The sequence below is a fragment of the Dendrobates tinctorius genome, unplaced genomic scaffold (genome assembly GCF_039654945.1).
Source record: "Dendrobates tinctorius isolate UK_male_01 unplaced genomic scaffold, ASM3965494v1 ptg000143l, whole genome shotgun sequence".
NCBI classification, from domain to species: Eukaryota; Metazoa; Chordata; class Amphibia; order Anura; family Dendrobatidae; genus Dendrobates; species Dendrobates tinctorius.
In genome coordinates this window covers 21,126,831-21,147,854 of record NW_027361810.1, presented here as the reverse complement: position 1 = coordinate 21,147,854, position 21,024 = coordinate 21,126,831, and the positions used below count along the sequence as shown (strand labels likewise).

The following is a 21,024-nucleotide window of genomic DNA, read 5'->3' as shown; positions in this document are numbered from 1 at the left end:
GCCCTCCTCGGTGTGTGTATATATATATATATATATATATATATATATATTCACACACCTAGAACTGATGTCCACTTCACTATTCTCTGGCAGCTGGACAAAGATGGTGCAAATGTTTTTGGCTGGCATTCGAGTGCTGGCCAAGGAGGTTCACAGTGCCTGGTCTGGCTGCCATGGAGTACCTAAGTGGACGCCAAGCCAGGGTAGAGCAAAACTTTTTGCTCATCCCTTGCAGGGGTTTGTCCTGGAGAATACACCAAACGTAGAACTGCCGCATATGCATTCTACAATGAGCCAAAATCTCCACTCTAAGGCCAGGTTCATATTGCACTAGAGCAGTCCATTCAACGCATGCGTTAAATGGATGCGCTAATGCTACTCCCTAACAAGATCGCGTTATGCGATTGCACTAGCACAGATGCTCCATCTCACTAGCAGTGACGGACCCTCGAACACTGCAGACCGCGTCCAAGGGCCCATCACAGAATGACGGCATATCGCCAACGCATGCCGATTATGACATGCATTAGCGATGCGCTACCTTATGGCCGTCTATGGGTGCGTTGACGCATCCGTTCATAGCGTTAATGCCGCTATGTAACTGATGCGTTAAACGAAGCCCCCTAACGCAATGTGGACCCAGCCTTATCTTTTGGAAAGCAACGTACCTCAGTGGTTAGCACTGTTGCTTTGCTCCAGTGGGGTTCTGAGCTCAAATCCCAACAAAGACAACATCAGAAAAGAATTTGTATCTTCCCCTTGTGTTTTTGGGGTTTTCTGCCGGATTCCTCCTATAGGAATTTAGATTGAGAACCCCAATGGGGAAAGTGATGGTGATGTCTGGAAAGTGCTGCGGGATATCATGGTACAGAAGCAAGCATGATAAATAAATAATTCATTTAATTCCTATTACAAAGATGGTTATCTATTTCTTTTAACAATATTACATATGTTTCATAAAAAGGTAAAAACATAAAAACGCGGCGTACTCTATATTTCAGTGCATTCTATCATTTTTTAATTGTGCACTCCGTGAGGTTTTCGCTACCAATAAGACTGTTTATTCAGCCAGCAATTACTCAATATTGTTACGTTAAGAGTCCACTTGTAAGCTGTTAAGAATCGGAATGGGGTCAGAGGTTTCAGGCAAAGTTAACAGCTCTGGCACTTCACTATGGGTCAGCGAATGCCAGTTATAGAAGACATCATTGTTAAGCATTAGTTGTGTTTATTTACGTAAGTGTATCCTACTTGACTGTTAGCGAGTAACATTCATCCCCGGGGCATGTTTTTTCACCACTGAGAGTAATAATGGGTGACATTTCTTTAATCCCACAAAATAAAGTGGATTCTGATCACCGTTCAGTCTGGAAATGCACAATTTGTCCATTACTGTCATTTATTTTCTACCTTTTGATAGACGGAAAATTATATCTTTTGACAACTTCTAATACTGATTCCTTTCAACAGTGAAGAACACGAATTGCACTTCGGAATTTGAAGAATATTTTACCAAAAGAAAAATGGATGATGGCGACGGGCACGGCGTTAGCATAGCAGAATACTTGCATCGTAGTGATACGGCAATTATTTACCCAGAAGCCCCTGAAGAGCTTTGTCGTTTGGGTACACCGGAGGCCAATGGTCAGGAGGAGAATGGTAAGGCCATGATTCATTTTTAGATACTTTGAGGAGAACCCTTTGCAGCTGTTGCAATTGTACATGCATTATGGGCCGCGTGGTGTTTACCTTAAAATTTCGGCAACAGCTGCACGGGCCAGGAATTTCATGAGCTGAACATTCAATAAGCTCATGCTGTCCTGTTTGCAAGTTCCTAACATTTTTCTTCAACATTTGAAGGACAGGAATTGCTGAGCTTTAGGAACTTGGGATGAATTGAACCTAACTAGTGTTGAAATTTAATAACGAGCAAGTGTTCCAGGTAATTCCCAGCATAAATAATAACAGAACGAGATGCCCATATGCTGGGAAATGTGACAATTCCTCTGGCTAATTGTAATTTCTGAAAAGACAAGAAAAAGATCTATGTAGCCAAAGGCCAAGGATGAAATTGTACACGAGTACTCCATTTGTAGCTCCTGAAAGAGGCCAGGGTCCATTGTACCTTCTTCAGACTGTAAAAGGTTAGGAGCCAAGTACTTAATTAATTTACTATAGCAGTTTGAAATGAATCATACAAGTATTTCCTGGGTGTATAGAGGGGATTGAAGTGCGTTGAGGCTGGTGTGAGATGATGATACGCTGCTGCCGCCATAAATCCATACTGGGCAAAGAGCCCATTAGCTGCCATTGATTAACTGACCTTTTGGCCTGTCTCTCCTTCTCATTTATCTCCACTGTAGACCTACCACCTGGAACACCAGATGCCTTTGCCCAGCTGCTGACCTGTCCCTATTGCGACCGAGGCTACAAGCGGTTGACGTCACTGAAGGAGCACATCAAATACCGCCATGAGAAGAACGAGGAGAACTTTTCCTGCCCTCTCTGTAGCTATACGTTCGCCTACCGCACCCAACTCGAGCGGCATATGGTGACGCACAAGCCGGGGAGAGATCAGGTGGGGGTTTGGCTTTAAGTGATTCTTTTTATAATTACCCCTTAGAGAAACTATATTGCTTTGATTGGCAATCATTATTAATTTTTCATGGCATTTTGAAGATGCAGATCTTTTAATGGTAATAGCCTTAATTGAGGGCTAAATGATTTTTTGATGGTGTCTCCTAATATAATTTAATAGTCTTATGTTCACGATCGAATGAGTGTGTTAATTTCTAATTTAGAAATTTTACTTGCACGATAACTTCACTCTAGTTTAACGTTTTTTTAATGCCGCTCAAAAGGTGAATGAAACATTGGTATTTTTAATTAACGGGATGTAAGAGAAGTTACTGTCGTTAAGGTTTTCTTTAGTCATTCGGCAAAATGTTAGAAAGCAAGCGTTAACTTCCAAATGCGCTTCGTCCTCCTGGATGAAAAAATGATGAAAAATAATAATGTGCGTGGAATTTTCTTGTTCCGTAATGAGTCATGGGGCTAAGACATCTGTGTTATTATGTGACTGCATGTCAATGACAGTGTTGTAAGTGGAATATGTGCTGTCATTGCTAGAAAAGCTGGAGCCAAAGCTTTAATCTCTAATGTTAGCGTGTGCCTGGGTGTGTTTTCAAAAGAAATGAAGCAACCAATCATTAGTTTTCATTCTAAATCGGGTATAGGGTAAGCTTTGATTGGTCAATATTAAAAAAGTAACCCCAAGAAGGTTGACTTTCAAATATAAATATTTAATCTCAAAATGATCACACGTAAACAACACAGACGCCAAGACTAGAATTTCTTCCAACTCTATTAAAAAAAAATCTAGCACCAATGAATTAACATCTATCACTGTAGTAATAATGCGGTAGCTGCTTAGTATAGAAGAGTGAATCAATGTCATTGCTACAAAATTTACAAAAAAAATCAGTTTCACAAGAATCTGAACTTTTTGCAATTTGGCTCTCATGTAGCTGTCTCATTGCTGGACCTCCTATCGGCTTTTCTATCTTCTAAGAGCTATCCTCTGTCTTTCTTGTGGCCGCATCTACCATTCACTAGGCCCCATGCCATCACGCGTAGCACACACGTGAATGACGTTCATCACATCCCAAGTGAGAGTGTGGGATCTAGTGAATGGAAGACCCTGGCAGAAAGAAAGTTAGAAGAAAGAAGATAAAAGAGCTCATTGAAGGACAGGTATAAGATTATTTTTAACCCTGATTCAATTAGCTTCAAATTTATTCAATGCAAATCAAATTTCCCCCCTGAATCAAACTTTGGGAGATTCACTCAACTCTAGGGAAAATAATGAAATTTGAAAAATTTTGTAATCACAAGAAGTTTTATCACCATAGACATTATTTTTTGAGCATTGCCAGTTCAAGATGGTATGATTTATCGGTACCGCCAATAATTTTTTTTAGAAGTTTAGAGAGATGTTCTTAAGATGATTGCTAAATGTTTGTAAAGTTTCATCATTAAAAGCCGAACAAAAAGAAAAAGAAAATACCTGTAAGATTTTTAAGAAGTCTTGCAATTTTGTTTTCCAATTATTCTGATATTTTTGCAAAATTTTCAAAGCTAAATTGTGAATATTTAAGTGTAAAATGCAAATTCAATAGATGTCAAACAATTGTAACATGTCAACACTATTTACATATTTTATCAGCGTGTGCCATAGCTGAACCTTAAATGCATACATGACGATTGTGTTGGCGCGGTATGAATAGAAAGCTTTGGTGTTGAAAAGTCCCCTCATTTGCTCGTGGCATTTACAATTAGTAAATTAAAATGATTGTATCATATTAACAGTGGCACAACTAAAGTTTATAGTGGTCCTCTGAGGGCCATGGGGGGAGGACAAGCAGCTGTTGCTGTTTGTTTATGCAACTCGGCAACATATGAACCGTGGTCCCTCAATGGCGCTCGACGGGTTGGGCTAGGCTTGATCTTTGAAGGTTGCTGGTGTTTGAACAAACCTCCCTGTGTCCTGTGTACACCATCTGTCTCACTAGGAATGTGGGAAGACTCAGTACACCCCAGCAGTTGTCATACTGCTTCTGAGGTTTTTTTTGTGTGAAGCTTTTGTGTCCTTACTGCTTGAAGCTAACTGACATACCTTGAGCATCGACACTACGTTATTTCAACATTCTCTGTCACAACTCATATATTTCTGTAATGCTTTCAACGTACACCTGATTTCCTCTTTTGGCACAATCTGTTCTTTGCAGGGGCTGCATTATGCATCTCCTGTTACTTTCAGCAATTTATGAAAGTAAAAAGCACATATGCTATGTAAAAAGAAGAATAAATCCGGAAATGTAGACATTTATTAGACATCTTGCAAATTGGAGTTGTTAATTGTTGAAAAATGTTATTCTATTTTTTAATTGTGTCCTATTGTGTTAAGAAAACACTCGTTGGTGAACAAAATGTATTTTACAGATTTTTCTCTACTTTTAAACTAAATTTACAATTTAATTTTTGTTTGTCCACAGCACCAATTGTTGACCCAGGGAGCTAGCAATCGGAAGTTCAAGTGCACAGAGTGTGGCAAGGCGTTCAAGTACAAACACCATTTAAAAGAACACCTGCGAATACATAGCGGTAAGTGTTTTATTGATAGAAAATAAGTCTAATTTTTACAATTCTATTAATGAAATGTGACTAATTTTTACAAACTTTTTGGGTAGATTTCAGCTATTCCTTGTGGGGTTGTCTTACTAACTTTTAGCTTACCCCAAAATAATTAATTACACAATAGTTAACAGAAGTTACCTGTTAACTAGCCAATGTTAATATTTTCTATCAAGTTAAAAAATATAATGAAAAAAACACAGAAAAACTGATACATCAAACCACATTTTTCTAATATTTATAAACCTATGTTACATTTGATTTATTTTTATTTTTCTCTACAGGGGAGAAACCTTACGAATGCCCAAATTGCAAGAAACGCTTCTCCCATTCAGGTTCCTACAGTTCACACATTAGCAGTAAAAAATGCATCGGCCTAATCTCTGTGAACGGGAGAATGAGAAACAACATGAAGGCGGGATCATCTCCTAACTCTGTGTCTTCATCTCCCACCAACTCAGCCATAACGCAGCTCCGGCACAAACTGGAGAATGGTAAACCACTCGGTATGACTGAATCTTCTGGCTTGTTGAAGATCAAGACTGAAACACTAGATTATAATGATTATAAACTTCTCATGGCAGCCACTCACGGGTTCAATGGTCCTATTCCATTCATGAATGGTGGTCTTGGAGCAACGAGTCCCTTGGGAATTCACTCCTCAGCCCAAAGTCCAATGCAGCACTTAAACATAGGGATGGAAGCAGCGCTACTTGGGTATCCAACCATAAGCAGTAATTTAAGTGAGGTGCAGAAGGTCTTAGAAATTGTGGACAACACAGTTTCTAGACAGAAGATGGAATGCAAAGGTGATGAGATAACAAAGATGAAGGGATATCACATGAAGGAACCAGGACCTCAAGGAGATGAAGGTATGACGTCTCCTAGTATTCCACAAGTCGGTCTTCCTGTAGTGAGTCATAATGGTGCCACTAAAAGTATTATAGACTATACGCTGGAGAAAGTGAATGAAGCCAAAGCTTGTTTACAGAGCTTGACCACTGATTCAAGAAGGCCATTTAACAGTTTTAAGAAGGAAAAGTTACGTACGTTGATAGACCTTGTAAGTGAAGAAAAGATGTTAGAGAGCCATATTATATCCACTCCATTTTCTTGCCAGTTTTGTAAAGAAAGTTTTAATGGCCCCATTCCTTTACATCAACATGAACGATATTTATGTAAAATGAATGAAGAAATAAAAGCAGTCCTCCAACCTAGTGAAAACCTGATTCTCAATAAACAGGGAACGTTTGCTGAGAAACAAGCACTCCTGCTGTCGTCGGTACTTTCCGAGAAAGGAATGACTAGCCCGATCAACCCATACAAGGACCACATGTCTGTACTTAAAGCTTATTATGCTATGAATATGGAACCTAACTCTGATGAACTACTGAAAATTTCCATAGCAGTTGGCCTTCCTCAGGAATTTGTGAAGGACTGGTTTCAACAAAGAAAAGTCTACCAATATGCAACTTCCAGGTCGCCGTCTTTGGAAAGGACCAGTGTGGAAGTGGCTCCAGTAACCACCACTCCCACTAAAGACTCTATGTCAGCCAGATCACCAGTAAAACCTGTGGATTCTATCACTTCGCCGTCTATAGCAGAACTTCATAATCGGGTATCTAATTGCGATATGCCTCTCAGGCTAACAAAACCTAGTCATTTTGCTGGTCTGAAGCCAGTCATTGATAAATTGGACCACTCTAGGAGCAATACTCCATCTCCTTTAAATCTTTCTTCCACATCTTCTAAAAACTCCCATAGTAGTTCTTACACTCCAAACAGTTTTTCCTCAGAGGAGCTTCAAGCTGAGCCTTTGGACTTATCTGTTCCAAGACAAATGAAGGAAATGAAAAGTGTTATAGCCACAAAGAACAAAACCAAACCTAATAACATCACAATCGAACATAACAATGTTCCTATATCTACAGACATGGTAGATGAGCCCCTGAACTTAACGTACATTAAGAAAGAATTTTGTCATTCTAATAATCTGGACAAAAGCACTAACCCGCTATTTGGTCTGAATCCATTTAGTGGTAAACCTTTGTACACGGCGCTTCCACCACAGAGCGCCTTTCCACCAGCCACTTTCATGCCTCCAGTACAGGCGAGTATTCCTGGGTTGCGACACTATCCAGGGCTTGATCACATGAGCTTCCTTCCACATATGGCCTACACATACCCTACTGGAGCAGCTACATTTGCCGATATGCAACAGAGGAGGAAATATCAGCGAAAACAGGGATTTCAGGTAGTTTTTATGTGTATGTTATACTTGTTCAATTTTTAGATTTTCTTTTTCCCCAAGCTTTTTGAAGCTTTTCCTATCATTTTTATTAAATACAGCTCTTTATTGGCAATATTATACCATGTTAATATATCTAATGAACCAGAATATATTGATTTTGGAAAGTTTGAGAGTGAAGCTACCCAAAGACATGAGAAAATGGTCAGCCCAAATAGATGACTCCCAACAATTTGTATTAATTTTTAGTCTTCTGCCGCTTCTCTCTCTATCTCATGTCTATGGACAGTTTTACAACAATTTAACAAAAGCTGAGTTCTGTACTTAACTATTTTTGGATATTATGCAGCCTGTAGACTTCGGTATAGAGGTTTAAATAAAGAGATCTAGTGGAAGAAGCCGAAAATTAGATTCCGATTTGTCAATGCTTAAGCTGGTAGATACGGGAAGTATAAGATGGCTGCAGGCAAGAAAGGATCAGAAAGAAATCCATACCAAGCATCCTTTGTTGGATAAATGTAATTGTCATCTATTGTCATCTATACTTGCTGAAGGTGGAGAATTTCGAAAGATGAATACATATATTCAGCTACTTTCTCAATCACCTTCTTTTTACTTTGATAGTCTCAATCCCAAACTTTAAGGGGTTTTCCTATGTCATAAAGTGATGGAATATTATGAGCATATGCCATTACTTTGTGATTAAAGAGGTCTAATCTTTGAGGATGGATGGGTTGCAGTGCTGTGGCCCCCAGCTGGGCAGAGAACTGGCTCTATTTAGGTGCATAAGGCAAGATTTAGTTCCCTGCAGATCTTTGTGGCCACAAGCCCAGTTGTTTAGGAAAAAAATGAGAAAAGGACAAAGTACTACGTTTTGGTGGGGACCTAGACGTCATACCTCTGATCTTAAAGTCATGACATATCCAGGCGATAATGCATCACTTTATGTAATCAGAAAACCCCGTTAAGACTTTGACACCAATCTGACTAAACGAAAAAGGTTTGTTTTTTTCATTGAAAGTGATGATGTATCACAAGGATATGCTATTATGTCCTCAATGGTTAGAGTCCAAGGTTGAAAACCCAAATGATCCTTACAATGATAGAATATCTACCTAAAGGGGTTCTCCACCTTTTGGGAAATTCATTTTTTTTTTCTTACTTAAAATCATTTTTGTAATTTGGTTTCATTTAAAACATTCTTGCAACATTTGCCTCTGTGTTGCACCATTTATTGCTGGCTGCGGAATGAATTAACTGAGAATCCGAGCTTATTCTGAAGGCGATAATAGGAGAGGATATGATTTATTATGCTCTCGCTTATATAGCACCATCATATTCCACAGACTGTGTTATCGCTGTCCCCATTGGGCTCGCAATCTAAATTCCTTAGATTCCCTATCAGTATGTCTTTCAAGTAGATCATGAAACCCACATAATTACGGAGAGAACGTTCAAAACTCCTTGCATATATTGTTCTTGATGAGATTTGAACCCAGTGCTGCAAAGCAACAGTGTTCACCATTGAACCCCCCACCTCCTCCTTGCTGCCCTAACTTTTTTCTTTCTATTTTTGAGCTTCTCTCCTAGTTTATGACTACAGATCACTTTAAAGTTGAATTTCCAGAGAAACAAAAAGCCTGTAAAAGTCAAACAGTGCAACATTTTTAATGAAAAAAAAAAATATATATATATATTTATATATATATTTAAGCAGCAACTATATGTATTTACGCAAATAAAAAGTATGGCCAAAGCTTTGGTCAACCTACCCTAAACCTAACTACAAGTATATCTAAAAAGACTAAAGGCCCCCGTGCACATTACATAGCTGTCGACCAAAAGCTCTGTTTCCTCATACAGAAAGCAGTTCTGGGTTCTCTATAAGAAAAAATTTAGCCAGACCATCGGCCACTCCCATCAGTATCAGTGGGTTTTGCCAACTTTAGTCTAATGGGTACAGGGAGTTTGGGGGAGGAAGCCTTAAAGGGAATCTGTCAGCAGATTTTTGCTACCCAATCTGAGAGCAGCCTGATGTAAGCAAAGAGAAGATGAATCCAATGATGTATCAATTAGGTTACTAGGTTCAGCCGTTCTGACACAATCAGAGCTTTTAGATTTACAGCAAAATGAAGCCGAGCTATGAATGAAGCAGAGCTGAGAAAGCTAGCTTCACCCACACCAGGCTCTCTGTGTACAAACTCCATAGACAGTGAGCTGCTTATCACAGGAAGGGGCGTTGCCGGACTAGTGTAGTTCTGCAATATTAATCTCATAGTGATAAATCCTTGACAGTTAGTAAACAGCAGCACACTCTTTGACAAGTGACTCATCCCTAAATTCTGTGCTTCATCCTCTATCTCATGCTGTCTTCAGATTAAATAGCAAAAACCTGCTGACAGATTCCCTTTAAGACGCAACAAGTACCAAATCTAAGTTGAAAAAAATTAAAAATCTAAACTATTTTCAAATACTTTCTACTTTAGCCAAATGTGACAATAGGGTGAATTTTAAGAAAGAAATGGAAAGGTGAATCAGACAACTACTTTAAGTCAAACGTTAATTTACATTTTTGCCAATGACATTTTTGAGGCTCGGGTCTTTTTAACATTATTGCCGACTGTGAATGGATAAGATAGATTGTATTCTCCCAAATCAAGGGGGAAAAAAAGCCGGAAATTATGTAGATATTCTGAAGAGTTTTTGAACATATCCGAAAGTTTTGTTCACTATTGTCTATGATTGAGGTGAAGTTTTAACCCAGAGTTAAAAAATTTTAAAAATGGAGTTTTTACAATATCGACCAAAGGGTTTTTTTTTTCACCTGGTATCAAACTGAAGGTAAATTGCGCAGCGTGACTTATTGCTTCATTTCAATGAGGTTTGGTTCCGTATACAAGACAAAGAATATGCCTTCAAGTTTTAGAGCCTTATCTAGAACTTAAATTAAAGTGCATCCACCCCACAAAGCCAAAGTAATCTGCTTTCTATTAATTAATTGGAAGTCAAATAGACGAAGCCATATGTACGATGTAAACGTACGCGAGTGCTCTCTGTAGTCATGCCGAAAATAAATCTAAATACACCGAATGATTTACCAACCCACTTTCATCATCCTCTAATGCTGAAGGCATGTGGACGTCGAACATTGATAAAAAAAATTCTCCATTTTAAATTACAAAATTAAGTATTACGCTTAGGGCATCTTGTCAGCAGACATAAACTTAAATGGATTGTGTAATAACATTTTGCATCTGATCATAAAATTCAATTATACAATTTTTTTTTTAAAACTTTTTTTTTTTTTTGAAAGGAGAAAAATGAAAACAAATTCACTTCTTCTTGCAGTGTTTATTGTCTGATCAAAATTAATATGCCTAAATTTGAATAAAACAATATTTTTAATGACGGCGCAGAGAGTTTCATTAGTTTTAGAACCGCATCAACGTTTAATAAACACACTAACGATAATTTGTTGGATTGTAGGGTGAAATGCTTGATGGAACCCCGGATTACATGTCAGGTCTAGATGACTTGACGGATTCCGACTCCTGCCTGAGTCGAAAGAAGATTAAAAAGACAGAGAGTGGCATGTACGCTTGTGATTTATGTGATAAGACATTCCAGAAAAGTAGCTCCCTCTTGAGACACAAATACGAACATACAGGTAAATACATTGCTCACCTGTACCTTCATCTGCAAATCCTACTATGCATATAAATATATATTTACACATATTCTTAAAGGGACAGTCTACTAAACACCGTTAGTAGTTCTCTTTTCAAGCTAGTGAGGAAGTAGATATCTTGCATTTTGCTTTTAGGCTCTCAACACCTAGGACACAGTTGGAAGAAATGGCTCATTGTTACTCATCCGTTTGTTTTTTCTTCTGAAACGGTTACTCATCATATGGGTTTTTTTTGGGCTGCTCATTGGCTGTGTGTATAATGTATAATGGGAGGAATAAAAAAAAAACAGCCAATAATTTGCAGCTATTTTTTTTTTTCAACTTATTCCCCTGATTTGCCAATTCAGCCAGGTCAGACCAATCCAAATCTCACATGCTATTAATTGGCTGCATTGCTGCCAATCTTAAATGTGTTTTCCGGTAGAACTCATCAGTTGGAGGTCCAACCAGTGACACCTGCACTGAAAATGGGTGAACTTTTATCCTCCACAGGACACTTTTATCCCCAATATGGAGCAGCAGGTTGTATGTCCGACTGCAGCTCCATTCATTCTCTAAGGGGCTGCTAGAAAAAGCCAAGAGTAACCATCGTCAGCCCAATAGGAAATGAATGGAGCAGTGATTGAGCATTGAGCAGTGATCAGACCTCCTACAATCAACAAGTTATAGCATATCCTTTTGAATAAGTGATACTTGTTTTCACCTGACATTCCCTTTAATCATTTTTTGTATTGCCAGTGTTAGGGATGACAAATGTTTGCTATAACTCGCACAGTATAAAACTTTTGGATAGGGAAGACAAGGGTTATCCTGTACTTTTATCATTTTTTGACATGGGGCTTAGAACTAACAGTTGCTAACTACCTTCCTGTTCTGTCTGGTGCCGATCTTTGCTTGCTCAGAGCAGTCATGGACCGCCTCTGCCGTCAAATTTGCAACTTCTGCTGATGTCACATTGACAGAGCTGCGTGTTCTCTTCCATTCTGCTCTGTTGACAGGACGTCTCTGCCAATGTCATGTTGATTAACAGTCGGCTCCCCGCTGCCTAACTGCAGGGAGCCAGTTGTCAAATCAGCAAGACTTCTGTAGTGATGCCTCATCGACGGAGCAGGCCAGAAGAGGGAGAGCTGCTCTGATGATGAGTGGTGAATTAAAGCAGCAGAATTGCCAAGGTGAGCCATCAGAGATCATCCTGTTCAGAACCGGAAGTTAGTTCGAAACTACCTGCTGAAATAATAAAAGTCTTGGATAACTCCGGTAAGACTCTATCAACATAACAACATCCTGTATCGTGAAATCTCCCAATGACATATGCTGCACAAACCCATAGGTCCCATGTACCCCAGAATATATGTAATGAGTGACCTCTTGGCATATAGTGTAATAGTATACAGCTCTGTATCCTTTTGTGCAATGGAAGTTAATGGCCAAAGTATATCACTCTATGCCATGGGAGAAGACAAGGACCTAACAAGGTGATCTGGTAGATACATATACCCACCCACCTTAAATTGAAATAATTTGAATATTTAGCCAAATTTATCATGCATATTAGCTGGGAAGTCTGAGGTCTCAGGTCTGTATTGCATGAATAAGTGCCAGTCACAATATTAAAGTAAACCATTTGGCACTTAGGCCATTTTTGCTTTCAGATGCCTCAGAATCTCTTGCGCAATAAAGAAACTTAGTAAAAAGTGAAGATGTTTGAAGCTTTGTGTGCTTTAAGAGGTTCTGAAGCAGCTGCACATTTTTTTTTAAATCTGTCTATTTCCGCTGGTATGTGATCCTCCCAGATAATTAATATGACAAGAGCCCCCCACCACCGCCAACACCGCCACCCTCCTGCCATTCCCTGCCAGCCTACCCCTAATGTTTGCATTCCTCTCCTCTGTCATTCTCGTTCTGGTGCTGACACAGCAGGTGTACATAGCCTCTAGTTACACACCAGCCCTGGCTGCCGTCGTACATTCTTTTTGCTCACTTTGAGGTCGATTCATAAAAATTCAAGCAATTTAAAGCCACGATTTGCTCGTCTCATTACAATTGTTCAATAGAAAACCAGTTATGGCTTCAGCACTTTAATGCTCAACTATTAAAAAAGTAATGAAATATCCTTTCACACAAGGCACGTTCTTTTATTTGAGGAACGCTTTAAAAACCTTCATTAAGAGATGCAAATAGAGATCACTTACAGTGATATTCAGTCTCGGGAAAAGAATCTTTCTCCTTTCTCGTAGCGTTTAGTAATGTTAACTCAGCTACTGACAGCAAACAAAAATTACTGTACTTTATTTCTTAGAGTACAGTGGCTTTCTTCTACCATTTAGCAATGTTTTCCCCATATTATTATTAACACATACTTATAATAGATACTAGGTGATGGTGAATAGCAAAATTTTTGTCCAATTTTCCAGTAGGGTTTTTCCAAATTTTCTAAAATTGTTTTCTACATTCCTTCCAATTCTTTGTTTTCAGTTGTATTACCAAAATTTTGTTTAGATCTAATACCAAATATGTTTCCTACTCCCAGTGTGTGATGAAAAGTTTCAGGTGGCATTGAATGTAAGCTCTCTTTCAGATGTCTGTGATAACCGGTTTGATGTTGGATAGATCGCAATGCACAGATTGGCAGTACATCTCCTGACCCGAGTGTGACCACTTCATATATTTCTATGAAACTGTCATGCTCGGGTCAAGAGATGTTCTGCTAATCTGTGCATTGAGATCCGACATCAAACCGAATATCACAGACATCTGAAAAAGCCCTTAGATAGAGAAAAGTCGTAAGCGGAGCCATGGACTAATGTTCTCAGTGCAAAATTTTGTATATGTACAGTAAAACATGGTCATAATTCACAGCCTATATCGCCCAGTTCAAATATCAAATTAGACCACAGAATTGGCCAGAGCCTACTTGAAAGAGTTGTGTTATCGTGTGTCCATTTCCCAAGAGTTTCACTTCGTTTTCTCCAAGTGTCTGCATTGACGACTATTACAGTCAATGAAAGTCCATGTCGCTACCAAAAAAAAGCTAAAAGAAGTTGGTGGTATTTTCCTAGTACCACTGCAAATTTGTTCCATAAGATGATCAGTAATTCCATGGGTTGGACCCTTAAAAAAATATGCTCATCCAACTACTATCTCCGGCTTCTCCCGTTTTGGCATTGACCAGATCAATGTTGGTTTCTACTCCCTGATAATTTTTGACACTCAGGAAATTACTGCTTGGCCAAACATTGGCCACATAGGTGACAGATCTAAAATTGTCTACTGCTAGACCAAATCAAGGACAATTGTCTGGGTGTTGGGAACAGATTGTCAGCACAGACACTATTTCTGGACACACACTCTAGATTGACAATGTCAAATAGCAGACATAATACTAGTAAGCTTCTCATTCCTGGTTGAAGTAGTAGGACAAACATACAGGAGCGCTTCTTCATTCAGCTCTACTATCCTACATCCTACAGAGCAATGCAGTTGTAGTGTCTATTAATGCCTTTATGTCTCTTCGTTGCATCATGTGTCCCAATCTTGTGCCCCGGCATCAAGCTGTCAAGCATTTAGTGTCAGTTCTATTTTTGAATGCAACGTCAAGCATGGCCGCTATGGTAGGTGTGAAAGGCATTCTTAATCTATTTGTAGCCTGGAATCAGCCAGATGTGTTTAGGCTCAGCGTTACTCTCAAGTTCCAATCTTGGGCTGAAGAATGTGTATACTGCTCTTGAAAAAATTGATCTCTTGGACAGTCTACTGCCGATTATGGAGCAATTCTAAAGTACATTTTAGCATGGGATGTTGGAAAATTTACCAACAAAATGTTTTTGGGATTTTTTTATTTTAAATGGATGCAATTTAACATGGGTTTGGAGACTTGGCGATCAATGACTGTTTCAGAATTATTTGTAGATTTTCTTATTTGGATGAAATTTAATATAACTCTGTTTCTTCTTGTTTTTGCAGGAAAAAGGCCACACCAATGTCAGATTTGTAAAAAAGCATTTAAACATAAACACCATCTAATAGAACATTCACGTCTGCACTCCGGCGAGAAGCCATACCAATGTGACAAGTGCGGGAAGCGTTTCTCACATTCTGGGTCCTACTCACAGCACATGAACCACAGGTATTCCTACTGTAAAAGAGAGGCCGAAGAAAGGGAGGCCGCGGAGAGGGAAGCCAGAGAGAAGGGTCATTTAGAACCCACGGAGCTGCTGATGAATCGAGCTTACTTACAGAGTATTACACCTCAGGGCTACTCTGACTCAGAGGAAAGAGAAAGTATGCTGAGAGACAGAGAGATTGAAAGAGAGCACGACAAAGAGGTGGAGGATGTTTACGATAAACTTGGAAGACCGGATGGAGATGAGGAGTTTGAGGAGGAAGAGGAAGAGAGCGAAAATAAGAGCATGGACACGGATCCGGACACAATCCGGGACGAGGAAGAAAACGGGGAACATTCAATGGACGATAGTTCCGAGGATGGTAAAATGGAAATAAAGTCAGATCATGAAGAAGAAAACATGGAGGATGGCATGTAATAAACTACTGCATTTTAAGCTTCCGATTTTTTTCAGTAGTCTTGTTACCTGCTTGAAAACTCTGCTGTGTTTAAGCTGTCCATGCACGTGCCTGAAGCTTCCACGAAGCCTGTATAGATGAACTGATGGGGGGGTGGGCAGTTCTGCCAAAAACGAAACAAAACAAAACAAAAAAAGTTAATTGAAGTTTGAGGTGGTCTTTGTTGAGAACTGCATTATGCAAACTTTTTTGTACAGTATTAAAGGCCTAGAAACTGTGTGGTTTCAGAGACTAAACCCTGTGTTTAATAGCATTTATTCTTTAAGCACAAAATAGTTAATTGTACGAATTGCACTCTACTTATATATCACTACAGACTTAAAAAAAAAAGATATTTCTAATTTATATTAATACATTTAAAAATTAAAAAAAAAAAAAAAAAAAAAAAAGTGCCCGCATTGCTGTACATCAGTATTATCACTTCACTTTAATTTAAGGTGCCCGCACTGCAATACAACTTTTATTAAAAATCCTTCATAAGTTTACTTTGCTACTCTCAGTTTCATAATAGATAACCACACAATTTTAGGCCTATTTTAATTTTATTTTTTTTATTTTAATGTGAAGGAACATGAAGTGATGCATGTGTAAAAAAAATGGAGATTTCAAAGTCTTAAGAGTGAACAGGATATGGTGGTAAAAAGAAAGGTGATTTATTAAGAAAGCCTTTGTAAGGTGTTTTTAAAGAAAAAAAAAGCCTTATATGCAAACCTTTTAATCTGTGTGTTTCTGCAAGTGCCATCCTTGTACAGTGTTAAGAAGGTAACATGTGTTACCCAACGCACCAGCTTCAGTGTTAAGCTTACCCTGTTCTTTGAAGCACCCATGTCAGTATTAGAATAGGCGGCAGTTCCTTAGTTTACATATGTTTGTGCAATTTTTTTCTGTAATTTTTATTTTGTTTATTAATTTTGTCAGTATTACACCAAACTTTTTAAAAAAATTTTATTTGCAATTTTTTTTTTCATTTTTTTTTTTTTTTTGCATTCATTTAATTTTAGGTCAAATAACATTTTATTTATGTGGCTCATTTTATATTTCCTAATTTTATTTATTTCATACTGTAGTGTACAGTATAATAGTTCTTCAATATAGATATATTTTAGTAAAAAAGGAACATGATGTTGATCACTTGGGCAAATTTTACGTAAAGAGAAGAGCATTTATATGTTTTGAAACATTAATTGTGAAATGCGATTTTTTTTTTTTTCAATTTTATTATTTTATTTTTGTTTTATTATTATTATTATTATTATTATTTTTTTTTTTTTCTTCTTTCCAATTACTGGAAATTCCAAATTTGGGAACTTTTGATACGATCTTGTGAAAACACTGTATTTTCAACTGAAAAAAATTCCACTTTCTTCATCTTGTTTTTTAGCTAAAAAAAAAAAAAGGAGGGACTGTTAAATACAATGTATAATACCATGACAAAAAAAATCTTTCCTGACTTGTCTTTGTAAAAGTATTATTGAATTTTCAATTTGTAATTTCTCTTGAAAATGACCATGCTCAAATAAAAAAATGTAGCCAAACTATGCAAAGTGTGACTGACTACTTAAAAAAAAAATACTTAGGTGGGTTTTGTAGTGTTTATTGATAAAGTAATTTTATATGTTTATATTCTATTTGCAAACACAGTTATATTGATGAATTATCCGTAGAATATTTGCACATGTTAACCTAGTTCATAAGTGTGGTTTTTTCCAAGAACGGTATTTATGCTCCTGTGGATTTTGTGATTTACGTCATTTGTGTTTACCAATGTTGAAAAAGTTGAAGTTTCAATATAAAAAAAACAGGAAATAGTAAATAGACAATGCTCAGAAATATCAGTAAATTAGTAAAAAAAAAAAAAGTAGCCCATTCCTTTTTTTATAGCTCAGAATATTTGATATGTTATTTGCTAACTTTGATTTATAAAGCAATTGTAAAAAAAGTTACAAGTGAAAACATTCCCAGGACATACAATTGAGCTATCTATTGGATGTACAATGCCAGTGAACTCCTGTGACCTCAATGATTCCAAGATTAGGAGTGTACTCTGCTCTTTTCCATATTCCTCATAGATAATATTGAAAAGCCATTGCGCTAAGTAGTTTCTTGCAAAAAGTAGACATCCCCTTTCTGGGGTCAGATTAGTCTGGTCTCTCTAAGGCTACTTGCACACTTGAGTTATGAGTCGCAGCGCTCGGCCACCGCTAAGCTCTGCCCCCGGCCACGCCCCCTCCGGTCAGCTCCTCCTATGGTCATGCGATCAGCGTACCCTATATTTAGCGTTGGGTACGCTGGACATGCGCTGGTATGGTTTTGCCGGTGCATGCACCCTTTTTGCGCTGCGCCGAGCACACAAAAATGCAACATGGTGCGTTTGCCGCACATCGGTGCAATGCAAAAAGGGCACATGCGCCAGCAAAATCATACCAGTGCACAGCCAGCGTACCCAATGCTAAATATAGGGTACACTGATCGCATGCAGCGTCATGCGACCATAGGAGGAACTGACCGGAGGGGGCGTGGCCGGGGCGGAGCTTAGTGGTGGCCGAGAGCTGCGACTGATAACGCAAGTGTGCAAGTAGCCTAACTAATAGCCCCTGAAGGGAACTTGTAACTTGGATAAAAAGAAGCCAGATTTAGCCCTTATTATATTTATGCTACCTCCTAAGTATTCATCCTTTTTTCTTTCTTTTATCTGATTTTTTTAATGATTTTCTTCCATAGGTACAGTCATGGCTGAAAGTGTTTGCACCTTTCAAATCGTTCCAGAAAATGAAGTCTTACTCCCAAAAAATTATTGCAATTACACATGTTTTGTTGTACAAATTTCTTTCCTTTGTATGTATTGGAACAACACAAAAAAACAGAGAAAAAAAGCAAAACTGGACATACTGTAATAACCCAACAAAATTGTTGGCAACTCTCCAAAAATGTGGGTAAACAACTTTGTTTCAAGCATGTGATGCTTGTTCAAACTCACCTGTGGCAAGTAACAGTTGTGGTCAATATGAAAATCACACCTGAAACCAGATAAAAAAGGGAGAAGTTGACTCAACCTTTGCATTGTGTGTCTATGTGTACCAGACTAAGCATGGAAAACAGAAAAAAGAGAAGAGAACTGTCTGAGGAGTTGAGAACCAAAATTGTTGAAAAATATCAACTTGAGAAATCACATACTATGGCAGGACACCCAGGAGTAAGTGAGTAAGTAAGTATGTGAGTAAGCCAAAATCTTTCTGGGAAAGCCTCTTGTGGACACATGAGACCAAGATAGAGCTTTTTGATAAAGCACATTATTCTATTTACCCAAAATGGAATAAGGCCTACAAAGAAAAGAACACAGTACATACAGTCAAATATGGTGGAGGTTCAAAGATGTTTTGGGGTTGTTCTGCTGCCTCTGGCACTGGGTGCCTTGACTGTGCACAAGACATCAAGAAGTCTGAAGATTAACAGATAATTTTGGGTCGTAATGTAGTTCCCAGTGTCAGAATGCTGGGTTTACCTCCCAGGTAATGGGTCTTCCAACAGGACAATGACCCCATACATAATTCAAAAAGCACCCAGAAATGGATAGAAACAAAGAGCTGGAGAGTTCTGAAGTGCATGTTAATCTCATTGAACACCTGTGGAGAGATTTTAAAATTGTTGGAAGAAGGCACCCTTCAAATATGAGAGACCGGAGCAATTTGCAACAGAACAGTGGTCAAAAATTCCAGTTGAGAGGTGCAAAAAGCTTGTTGATGGTTATAGGTAGTGATTGATTGCAGCTATTTGTTATAAGGGGTATGCAACCAAATTTAAAGTTGTGCCAACAATTTTGTCTGATTCATTTTTTGGGGGTTTGTTGAAATTATGTCCAATTTGCCTTTTTACTCCTGTTTTTTTGTGTTGTTCAAATACATACAAAGGAAATAAACATGTGTATAACAAAACATGTGTAACTGTAATAATTTTCTGGGAGAAAAACTTCATTTTCTGAAACAATTTCAAGGGTGCCAACACTTTCGGCATGACTGTGTGTATTTTTAGTTAATGCATAAAATAATATTACTATTTTTATTATTATTATTATTATTAATAGTAATATGTTTTATTTCTATAGCGCCAGCATGTTCCGCAGCACATTACATTTCAGAGGGGACTTGTACAGACCATAAAGACATAACGGAATAGACACATATTTCACAAGATACCAAGAGGAGTGAGGGCCGTGCTCGCAAGCTTACAAGCCCAATATACTACATTTTATGGTCTTTACAAAGGGGTGTTGCTCACAGAATAATAGTGTAGGGCAGCCGAAAGACACGCCCCAGAGAATCCTGTGAGCAGTCCCCCCAAGGAACATAAAAATTACAATGATGGGCATTTCAAAGAAAAAGACCCGTATATCTGGAACCGAAAATGGCACATAAAATAAATAAATGAATGGAATACTTGGGAGCAGCAGGAATAAAATAAAAAAGGTCTCTTTGACCTGTAGACAGGTTCTCTTTAAATATTCGCAATGGCAAAACCCTCTTTAATTTTAACTATTTTAAAAAATGTAATTTAAATGTAAAAAAAAAGAATATTTAACTACTCAAAAATTCATGATGTTATTTTTTATATTTTTTTCTATTTAATTTATAAAAGAACAAAAACAACATAAATTCCTAATAATATTACTGGTCTTAGATATCTGAGCAGACACAAGTCAAATCAATCAGGTATATACTTTATATGTATACACCCACTGCACACAAAAATACTTCAGTTATCTATCTATCTATCTATCTATCTATATATATCCATCTGTCTTTATCTATCTATCTTTATCTACAAAAATTTATTTCAACATGGCTTTATAAAGTACAACAAATAACATTTCAAATACGTTTACTGTCTGACTTGTAGCTTTGTATATAGCATGTGATTTTTTTTCATTGGGCTGTTTCTTTTATTCCACTTTAACCAGATTCACGTCTGGTTGTATCCCAGCTAGACCATTGTAAATGTATGATGGGCAGACAAGCCAAAAATATACAATGTCAGTAATTTACAAAAATCATTTCAGTAAAAGAAAACAAGAATAAAATAAAATACGCTGAGTTTGTCTCTGTAAATTGAATTGTAATTTATTTTTCTAATGTACATTTTTTTATTCTTTTGTTTTTGTACTTTTTCTGGTTTGATGTCCCATATTTTTTGTACACTGACCAAGTGAACAATAAAAAATAATAAAAAAAACTCAAGCAAGCATCACTCAACACTATGCTATTCTGTGGGGCCAAGGTAACTTTTTGTTCAGCAGTATGAGTATACGCCTCCCATGACC

At 37.8% G+C, this 21,024-nt stretch overlaps 1 protein-coding gene across 4 annotated transcripts in view; it reads left to right on the top strand.

The window, feature by feature from the left end:
• Window positions 1-17,248, top strand: part of ZEB2 (zinc finger E-box binding homeobox 2) — a 183,506-nt gene extending 166,258 nt beyond the window's left edge. For 3 of the 4 annotated variants that reach the window (XM_073545579.1, XM_073545577.1, XM_073545578.1), the window contains 6 exons: window positions 1,471-1,659; window positions 2,364-2,578; window positions 5,055-5,163; window positions 5,478-7,447; window positions 10,928-11,108; window positions 15,093-17,248. In XM_073545579.1, coding sequence (XP_073401680.1) covers window positions 1,471-1,659; window positions 2,364-2,578; window positions 5,055-5,163; window positions 5,478-7,447; window positions 10,928-11,108; window positions 15,093-15,670 — 3,242 coding nt within the window. In that variant the 3' untranslated portion in view covers window positions 15,671-17,248. The remainder of the gene's footprint in view (window positions 1-1,470; window positions 1,660-2,363; window positions 2,579-5,054; window positions 5,164-5,477; window positions 7,448-10,927; window positions 11,109-15,092) is intronic. The other variant, XM_073545580.1, reaches the window with a different exon arrangement.
• Window positions 17,249-21,024: the final 3,776 nt, after the last annotated feature.